This window comes from Pygoscelis adeliae, unplaced genomic scaffold (assembly GCF_000699105.1).
Source record: "Pygoscelis adeliae isolate BGI_AS28 unplaced genomic scaffold, ASM69910v1 Scaffold52, whole genome shotgun sequence".
Lineage (NCBI taxonomy): Eukaryota > Metazoa > Chordata > Aves > Sphenisciformes > Spheniscidae > Pygoscelis > Pygoscelis adeliae.
In genome coordinates, this window is record NW_008824285.1 from 427,852 (window position 1) to 437,963 (window position 10,112).

Here is a 10,112-nt window from a genome sequence, read left to right on the forward strand (position 1 = left end):
CCTCCCAGAGGGCGAGACACTCCAGCCCCGCCTGGTCCCGAGCTGGAGCCCTGGGCGTCAGCAGGGAGGGCTGGAGCCCTGCGTGGTCCATAGCGCACGTGGTCCGTATGGGCCACGATGCGACGCCTCACTGTAGCGTCCCAGCTGCGACACGTACAGGGTGCTGTGTCCAGGGTGGTGGCACGCACATGGCCCCACCAGCCCTCCTGCACGTGGGGGCTCTGTGGCCTCCCATCGCCTGCCGGGACCCCACGCGAAGGAGGAACCCCCTGCACAAACTCACACAGTTCACTTCATGGTCACGCTGCTCCGTGCCCTCCTGGCCTCCGCTCCACAGTTAACACTCTTCCCTTCTTACCTTCCCTGTTTGCTTCACTGGTTTTCACGCTAAGTTCAATATTTTCCTTCCCGCTCCCCCCTCCCACGTCCCTGCTGCCTCTTGCGCTGCCCCCGTCCCTCTCTTCCCCCCCGGGGCTCTGCTTCTCTGAGGCCATGGCTCACTGCAGCTTCAAATCAAAAGGGATCAAAAGCAGGCAATGAAGTCTCCAGGACCCCGCACCAGGGAGCGGAGGAAGAGGGTCATGGAAGGATGACAAGAGACGGCTCTGGGAATGCGGTTTCTCTCCAGGACCAATAGTTCCTGGAGGGGAAAAGAAATTTACTCCTTTCTCCAAATAAATACATCTTGCTGTGGCGGTGGGCGTCGGAAAGAGAAGATACTCATCAGCACACACGCCCAAGCTGTGTCCACAGGCGCTTTTGTTCGGGAGTGCAAGCAGCCCAGGGTCCTGCACAGCTCGTTAGCCGCTTAACCAGCGGTTGCCTCGTTTCTCCAGCTCTTCCCTACCCACATTCAGCCCTGCCCGGGCACTCGCTGCCTCCCGCCAGGCAGGACCAAGGACTGCAGCCCCAAGAGCTCTTCCGTGGCCAGTCACACCCCCCACAGACCTCCCACCCCCTGGCCCCGGGTGGTCAGCCATTGGACCCCAGAGCGCTGGAGACCGGCATCATCTTGCTAGTAAAAACCACAACAATCAACAGTGCCCCCTCTTTTTTTTTTCTTTTTTCCACTGAGCAAAATTTCCACTGCAGAAATTACCCCCCTGTGCTCAGCGCTGCAGGATGCTGATCCCAGATCCTGCAGCTGAAGCTGGAAGAGCAACAGGAAACCGCTTGTGTCCAGTATCCGCTCAGAGATCCTGCAAAGCATCTGCACAGTATGAAACCCCTCCCAAAAACCAAAGTGGTGAGCTGTGCCTCCCACTTTAAACACTGCAGAAAGCAAGAGTGGTTTTCCCTCCTTCTTCTAGAGGAGATGAGCCTACAGGCTGGACCTCACTGCTCTCCCCGGGTATCCCCACCAAGGGAGAGAAGAGACTGCTTGTCTGACATCTGATTTAGACAACAGGCACTCACAGCACACCGAACCCAGCACCAAACAGAGAAATCCCAAAACACCGCAGTACACAGGGCTCAGCCACCTTCTTTCGCTGGATCAAGCCCTAAATGAAGAAAGCCTTGCCTCCGAGAACTCCAGCACTTGCAAGGACCCTAGGAGCCACCGTGCAGAACCGCTCACCTCTGTGCCCATCAGCTCAAGAGTTGGGAGCAAGACACAAGACTTCAGTGCCTCATCCCCAAGGGAATGGCCGAACACTTAGGCAGCCCCAGTCCTCCACAGAGTCCAACAAAACCCGCCCGAGGAGCAGAAGGTGGAGAGCCGAGGCCGCGGGCACGCTCGCGTGGGCAGGCGGGCAGGGCCACCCTTGCAGGACGACACTCGGGGCGAAAGCGACGTTCCCTCCAGCAATGGCTGGAGGGATGGAGTGCTCCAATCCTCCAGAGTGGCTGGAGGGACCTCGAGCAGAGCCTGGGCTTGCACCTCGCCGCGGGTGGCCCTGCTGCTCCAGAGCACTCTCCTCCCCGCGTTATTCTGTGTTGCCTTAATGGCCCATTTTGTTTCTCCTCTGCAGGGAGAGCCAGGGAGCTGCTCACACTCGTGTTCCTACCGAGTGCAGCTCTGACCCTGATCCAAACCACAGCCGCTGCCCCTCTTCTTCCTCTTCCTCAGGGCAGCGGCTCTACAGCTGGGCTAGAAGGGGCCCTGGGAAACCCCAGCGTTAAGCCAAGAGCCCCCCATGCATGGACAGGAACGGGACTTGGCACGGATCTCGGGCCCTGGAGGATGTTGGTCAGTGCTGGCAGCATCCAAAGGCAATCAGAGCTCTGGAGTTGTCTCCACGACACATTGAAGCAATCAAGCCACTGTACATGGTCTTCAGAATTTCAATCTCCTATAAAATTACCTCCAAGAACAGTCAAAACCTTGTCCAAACTAGTAATAAATGTGAAATACCCGGCCCCAGCCCCGCTACAAGGAGAGGAGCTCAAGCAACACTTCCCACATGCTTCGAGCCCGATGGACTTCAGGTTCTTTCAACTGCTTCCAAGCCCCTCTCCGTGTTTTCCCAGCCCCGATCCCTCCTGATGCCTCCTGCCCGGGAGACAACAAGGCAACCTGTTTGAAACTCCATCACCACGGACGTGCCGGTGCCGGATGCCAAATCCCTGTGCCTCTCGCTCCCATTTAAAGGTAAAAATGCTCCTTAACCACTGCAGGCACAGAGAAAGACAACAAGCACAGGACTCTCTAAATTCCTTTCACTGGGATCCAATAAAAACCTTGGCAGTTGCCGGCCTTCCTGCCGGAAACCCGATATCCCAGAAATAAACACACTTTCCACTTTGAAGGGCTGCAGCGGGCTCTGCCTCCAGGCCGAGCTGCTCCCGGCCCCCCCCGGGCTCTCACCTGCCCGCAGCATCCCCGGCCGCAGCAGGAGCCTGAGGCAGAGCAGGGAACTGACCCAAATCTCTTGATATTCTCACGGAAGCCGAGCACCCTGCGCCTGCCCACAGACGGCAGGGTGCTGGGCACCGGGACCTGGCCTGGCTATGGCACCGAGTGCCACGCATTGGGGAGCAGATGCTTTCGTGTCCCTCCAAGCCCTCCCCGCTCGCAGAGCTGGGCTCGGCCCCCGCTGCCTCCCTGCACATCTGCTGCGTGCATCGCACACCCAGCTTGCGCTGCGATTTGGCAGGGAGGCCAAGCTCGGCTCCAGACACTTTGCAACACAAAGGATATTATCTGATAAAAAATAAATCAAGACTGGCTTTGTGGGAGAAGGGGAGTGAACGGTGCCTGGACTCCCACCTAATGGGTAACCAGAGCCTGTGGAGCTCAGCAACTTCAGAGAGTGCCTCTAACAGGAGAGGCTGCTGCTCCGGCACCAGCACTTCCCCGAGGATGAGGATGGCTTCAAGCAGCCAGCCCATCTCCCCAGGAGCCAGGAAAGGTAAAGCAGCAGCACATCACCCCATCCAGCATAATTGACAGTTTTATTCCTTTTAGAAGCAGCCAATTCTGCCCACAGATGCTCCCCAAACCCCCCCGGGAAGAGTTCTCCATAGCGCACGTGAAGTCCTGCTCTGCACGCCCGCACGGCTCTGGGGGGGGGGGGCGCCCAAGCCAGCACCGCCTCAGCCAGCCCCTCATCCGAGGGACAGCGTGGAAATGAGTGTCACCTCAGGGGACTGCTGGGAAACGTGGGGCTGTGCCTTTGCTCCAGGAGGTGACAGCGCCTGCGCCATCGGCCAGCAGCAAGGGCTGTAAGTCACGAGGGAGGAGTCGTCCCTCTGGCCGCAGAAGAAGCCTTCGTCTGCTGGACGCATTTCTCCAAGGCAAATATTGACAGTGACATTGCCCCGAGGAGCGGGGAGCGAGAGCACTGCTGCTTCAATAAACCGGCCAAGTGCTTTTAATAGATGTAAATAAAGCTTGTGTTGCAGGGGGCCGAGGTGCCTGAGCGGGGAGTGGTTCATTAAGAGGCCGGGGAGCCTTTCATCTCTGGCTCGTTGGCTCCCCTCCAGTGACCAACAGTTACCATCTGCCGGGTGACCTCCGTGGAAGGAGTGGGTGGTCCGCGCCCCGCTCCCCCCGGACAGGTGTCCGGCGTCACCGACACCGCCGCTCCTCCCGGCTCAGGCTTGAGGTGGGAGCCCCGAGGAGGGGCAGAAGGCGCCGGTGGGCACTGCCCACCGCACCGGCTTCGGGAAGGCTCAGCCACAGGAGGAGCACAGCAAAGCGCTCAGGCACGGTGCAGTCAGAAGAAAAAAGCCTGTTGGAAGCAGGATGGGCGAGAGCCGCAGCTGCAGAGGAAGGGAGCGGAAGCTCACACTGCTCTCCTCTCCTCTCCGCTCCAGCGCCGTGTCGCGGCCCAACACGCGCCACCACAGCTGCAGCCAGCGCTGCTGTTCAGGCACAGCACCCAAGCTGCTCCCCGCAGGCCACCTGCGCAGCCCGGACACAAGCCGGCTGGAGGGGAGAGGCGTCCCACAGCTGAGCGCGTCCCCAGCGCCGCGTGGCACGGCTCTCCAGAACCAGCAGGACGCACGCAGTTCTGCTGCGGTCTCATGGGGGAGGCCACCACCAAAGCTGACAGAGCCCTAAGCGTTTTAGCAGAAGTACGCAGGCGGATCAGCAAACCAGAAGACCACACGCCTTCGTGAGCCAGTCTGCTCCTTAAATACCGCTGTGCCGAGTCAGAACTCCAGGGCACGGAAGCCAGGACAAGCCTTGCGCTGCCCCACAGCCACCCGTGCACACCCACCTCCCAGTTTACACCATTTGCTACTTCTTTAAGCTTGGCTAGCATCCAGTTTCAACTCAGGAAATAAGCACAAAATGCCCGAGAGAGGAAAAGCAAGAGGGCACGTGAGCCCCAACCCAAGACAATTCCCAACGTAAACCCACCCCGCTGCTCCGTGCTTGAACAGAAAGAACTGTGGGAGCGCAGCTGGTTTTGGAGCCGCAGGCTGGTGGGAAAGGGCCGTCGGCAGGGGGTGAGCAGAGCGGGGGGTCTGACCCCTGTCAGGCCCCCGTCAGGGGGTCCCCGATCACCCCCTCAGGCTCAGAACCGCCCGCTCCGGGGCTGGGCTAGCTCTGTAAGCTCAGGTAGCAGATCACTTTCGTTCCTCGTTTGCTGTGGAGAACTCCAGCCAACATTGCACAAGTAGCAAACAAACACTGCAGGGACACCGGCGGCCTTCGCGCATTTGAACCAAATTCAGATAGGAGAACGGGTGTCCTGACTTCGTTCTGTAAAATGAACGAAAGGCTTTTCATGTTGTGAAACTTGCGAACACGAGGATCTGTGGTCAGTGCGCGGTGCCGAAATTCTGGGAAGAAAGAGGTGGAAGAGGAAGGGAGTCACTTCAACCACCAGATGGAAAAATACAGTTATTTTTGAGACCCATTACTGATCCGTACCTGTCTGCGAGCAGCCGAGGAGCTGTCGTCCCTCCTTCGGTGGACCAGGAGCGCTGCCCCGGACCTGGGCAGCAGTGCCACCCAGAGGGCTTCTCCAGAAATAGCTCACGCTATCTGACATCTCGCCCGACGCAGCTATTTTTTTCCCCTTCTGATCAAAGAAAGCTTCACTGTCTTTGCCAGCTCTGTTTCAGCTCTCTTTCAAACCACCCTCCTCCCTCCATCCCGAGAGAAGCGAGTCTCTCCCAACAGCAGCTCCAGGTTAGGGAAATAGCTTCAACGGCAACCCAGGGCATTTATTCACAACGCTGGAACATAAAAATAACATCTTTAATAGCTTTGTAGTTGGCACAGATGGTATTAAAATTCACCACTTTTTATTGATAGACTATGAAACAACACACGGTGCAGTGCCGAGGAGGGCAGCTCAGACTGCATGTTGCTTCTAAACCACGTAGCTATGACAGGTTGGTGTTAGAGTTGACTCTTTTCATGTACATTCAGCATTTATAGTCAGAGAGTAAAACCAACAGCTAGGTTTAACCACACACACACACAGAGAAAAGCCTGGGAAGGGTATTTCTGCTGGCAACCGCTGCCTCGTCCTCTTAGCAGCACACAAAAGCCCAAAAATGTAGTTGCAACACAGGTTGCAGGAGAGACTTGCCGTAGCTACCGCTGGCCAAATAGCACGTGGCAATGCAGGAGCTTCCGCTCACATCGGAATGAAACAGTTACTGCAGCGAAAGAGTCGTTCCCCTCTTCCAGAAGTGAAGGCTAGGCCAGTGCTTAAGATACTAAGACATCGCCCAGAAGCTCTGTCAGGGGCGACTGGATTTTTTTTCAGGAACCTAGAACACGGTAGAATAATACTACCTTACTTTCCGAAGTCCTTCTCCCGAAGGGCCTCTAGCAAGCCTCGCTGCTGCCCTGTGAGACAAGCACTATTATCCTCATACAGATGTCGACGGGATGGTGGAGGCACCAAACAGTTACGTGACTTGCCTTGGAAAGCAACAGCAAGCTGATGGTAGGGACCTTGCAGAAAAGCCCCATTCTGACCAAAAAGAACTTACAGCGTCAAGAACTACTGCGCAGGATGAAAATAACTCCCAACAACACTTCACAAGAGGGGAAGGGGAAGGTTGAAAGCATCCCAGATCTGAGCAGACACGGAACCAATGGGAAAAGTTAGCGGTGTCAGCCTGAAAAGGACAAATATAAACCTCAGCCGAAAAGACACTCCCACACTTGCAATCTGCACCCAGAACCTTACGCCATGAACTCATGCTGGCAACTGTGCTCCTCATCCACCCGTGTGTGCTTGTTATTCGTCCTCCGTTTAAACGGACACAGTCTCTCCAGTGTCACAGTATGCCTCTATCAGTTTCTACGTAAGCATCCCTCAGTAGCGACCACGTGCAAAACTTTTATTTGGGGAAACATTTATAGGTCTCTGGCAAGATTATAACTTGTTTAATGAAGAATTCAGTCCTCAGTGAAAACATAATCACCGACCCTGCTGCAGACAGATCTTGCTCATTAGGAACTCCATCCTGACAAACGTTTAGTTTGTTCAGCCAAAAGTCACTGTTCTTAATGACCCTGAAGGAGCCAAGATACCACAGTCACTTTCAACAATAAATTTTCTTATCATTTGTTGGTTATAAAAATTTCCAGTTTCTATGAGTACTCTATAATCACAATAAATTATGAGGCATTTCTGGCCTCTGTTCTGTTACGAGGAATTCCCTCTCACCATCGCAACAGGGTGCCAAAACAGAGGGAGGTAAGAATGCATAGTGAGGTCTCCCATCATCTGTCCTCTGTCGAGGCCACTTTTTTTTTCCACCTAATGACCCTGCACTGCCAAGGTCTCCGTTTTGCCTTTCGTTTCAGCAGGGGCCTTGCCACCGACCGCTTTGTTGGAATAATCTCGCTCTCCAAAAATAGTGCTTCCAATCCTGACGTTTGTGGATCCAACCTCTATCTACAAAGAGACAGAAAGGAGGAGCTCAGGGCAGGGCTGCCACCCACACCTGCCAACACAGTCCGTAACCAGCCGCGACGCTCGCCGTGTCACAGAAGGACGGCTCCCCGTGTACTCGCCATCCGCAGCTGCAGCTAGGGCCTGTTTTGATCCCCAGAACTCTATCCCAGGAGCGCTGTTTTTCATGGAACAGCACCATCAGTATCTCCATCCAAGGGGAGGCCTAAGAGGCCCCTCTGGATGACGCCTGGGCTGGACTTTGGGGTGCCTCCTGCTGGTGCTGGTACGTTTGGTTCCCGAGAGAAGGGGTGGCAGAAGGAAACCAGACTTACTGCGTGCTGGAAGTCTGTGGACATGCCCATGCTCAGCTCCACCTTCTCAACGGGGAGATTCAGCTTTTCGCACACCTCCTGCCGCAAAGATAGCAGCATCTAGAAGGGAGGAAGAAAGAAGAGAGGATCGCACACTTGACAGCCACACCGGCCCAGTTTCAGGGTTTCACGGATCACAATTTCTGCCTTTCTTTGAAGTCTCCTTCACACAGAATGTGAAATACCCACACTTCCCACTGAAGCTTGCTCTGCAGCATCATAACAGCGCCTGGAGATTTCCCGTTACAGGCTACATCACTGACAACACACGTACTTACGAGTCTACACATCTGAAGACGTCCAATTATCACACCAGCGTGACAGACGAGGAACGCAGACCCAGTTCCTCTGCCTGATGCAGCCCTGTGCACACAGCGTGCAAAGAAAGGCTGACTGAAACCTCATCTGAAAGCAGGACCAGAGGATCCAGGACAGTAATTGCTGCACAAGGTGCCCCTGCCAGTACCCTGGGCTACAGCTTCAGAGAAGGGATGGGACCGAATACATATGGGTATGGGCACCTGGCCTCTGCAGAAATGAGCCTAACACCTGCGTTAATACTGACACTTCAGAGGTCTGTACTACTCTGAACAAGGTGTTTCTATTGACAATCTACAGTCAGACTTACAGCTTGACCGTGTACTGGTTTGGCTGGGACAGACAACAGACTGAAACAGGAGGCCAGCCAACAGTTGACATTTTCTTCTAGAAAATCTTACCTGGAAGTCAGGATTTGGGCCCTTACTAAGGTCATGCCCAATGCTGCCGATCGTCATCAGCCCCACAAATTCCAGGCTTGGACACTTGTTGATGACATGCTCCACAGCAGCTGTGGTGTCTCCGGGAGGAAGGCCGTGCTTACCTGGCAAAAAGTGGGGAGATTTGTGCCAAGCTCTGCCAGAGACCTCCCCTCCTCGCAACCAGGCAGAAGCCAACAGATGACTGAGTTTCATCTTAGCTTAGAGAAACGCTTTAAGAGCGCAAACCAACCCATCCCATTCAAGTTGTTTCTATCAAGTCAGCAGGACAAACTTGCATATCATCAGAAAAAGCCACTTACTGTCTTCTCCACTTGTGTTAACTTGCACCATGACCTTCAGCTTCTGAGATGACCCTTTTTTCTGCCATAAGCTGTTCACTCTGTCTGCCAGTTTCACAGAATCCACCGTTTCCAACATGAACAGGTTAGGGACAGCTGGGGAGAAAACACAGGCTGAGGGCAATTCTGCTGGCACAGAATTTTTTGTACCTACAACTCAGCTTGGTCACAGAGAGAGGCATTAGTAAGTTAATGTACATGAGGTTGTTATCATTTGAATGTTGGAAGACTATTGCCCGCAGGGTCACTGCACGTAAAATTAAATAGAGTTTACCAATCAACTTGTTGACGTTATTTTTCTGCAGATGGCCAATAAAATGCCACTTAATCTCCGGACAAGACGACAGAATCTGAAAGCACAGAGGAACAGTTAGGTCTGAATGACAATTCCCCCTTCCCCACACAGTACTTAAGTCTCAGTTTGCCCACAAACAAAATACCAGACACCCAATCTTCTTTTGTTTACCCTGACAGACACAGGTCACGCAGTGCTTATGGTGTGTACTGAAGATTGCTTCACAGTCTGGAGGAACAGGGCTGTGGCTGCAGAGCGTTACAAGGTGAATGGGGAAGGCAAAGCTCTTTTGTAACTGAACAATCATAAAATGATGTGTTTTCCCCAAACTGAGCGTTACCATTTTTTTTTAAAGGACAACTGCGCGTCTCCTAAAGCAGGAAGCACAAAAGGTGAAGCACTGTTCAGACAAACACTTTATGACTAAGGTGCACGTATTCACAGAATCCTCTGGAGCCAGCAAGGCAAGGAGGGTGGACGTGGCAGAGGCAAAGAGCTAAGAATAACCCCTCCGTTTATCTGAAAAGACAAGGATCAAACAGCCTCCATCGCCAATTCCCTAACAAAAAACAAGACACTTGCTGAACAGCTCTCAGTACACAGCTATACAAGCAGAGAGAATATATAAGGAACTGCGTACTTACTCTGGAGTCTGATGCCTTTTCCAGCAACTCTTGAACCTAGAAGAATTCAAGAAAATCTCTTGTTAAAACCACACCAGACATGCCTGCACCGCAAGAACGGTCTCCCTGGAACGGGTGTTCCCGGGACCAACGTGCGCCTCAAATACAGGGCCAGGGGCCTGATGCTATAACCAAGGCTCGCTCCCCACGCGCAGGGCCACGCGCACTGGGCTGCCCAGCGCCTGCCCTTGGCGCGGGGGCCCCGCTCGCAGACCCGTGAGGCCCAGCCAACTCACGTAGTTCTCCCCGAAGCTGCGCTGGCCGTGGCTGTAGGCGTCGATCACCATCTCTGCCGGCTTCGTCTTGCTGACGGCCACCAGCCCCGGCTGCCACGCCGGGGGGCCCCGC

At 54.5% G+C, this 10,112-nt stretch overlaps 2 protein-coding genes across 2 annotated transcripts in view; both read right to left on the reverse strand.

Annotated features, from left to right (window-relative positions):
• GPR124 (G protein-coupled receptor 124) overlaps positions 1 to 5,447 on the reverse strand; it is a 30,389-nt gene extending 24,942 nt beyond the window's left edge. Inside the window, exons 1-2 of the mRNA XM_009318626.1 lie at positions 5,327 to 5,447; positions 5,150 to 5,235 (exon numbers count right to left, since the gene is read on the reverse strand). Coding sequence (XP_009316901.1) covers positions 5,150 to 5,235; positions 5,327 to 5,447 — 207 coding nt within the window. The remainder of the gene's footprint in view (positions 1 to 5,149; positions 5,236 to 5,326) is intronic.
• A 184-nt stretch (positions 5,448 to 5,631) lies between these two features.
• On the reverse strand, positions 5,632 to 10,108 carry PROSC (proline synthetase co-transcribed homolog (bacterial); the record flags this gene model as incomplete). Its single annotated transcript, XM_009318627.1, has 7 exons — positions 5,632 to 7,316; positions 7,649 to 7,747; positions 8,407 to 8,549; positions 8,748 to 8,882; positions 9,061 to 9,136; positions 9,726 to 9,761; positions 10,001 to 10,108. Coding segments are annotated over 7 exons (735 nt in total), but the record flags the coding sequence as incomplete, so codon positions are not given.
• Between the last annotated feature and the right edge of the window lie 4 nt (positions 10,109 to 10,112).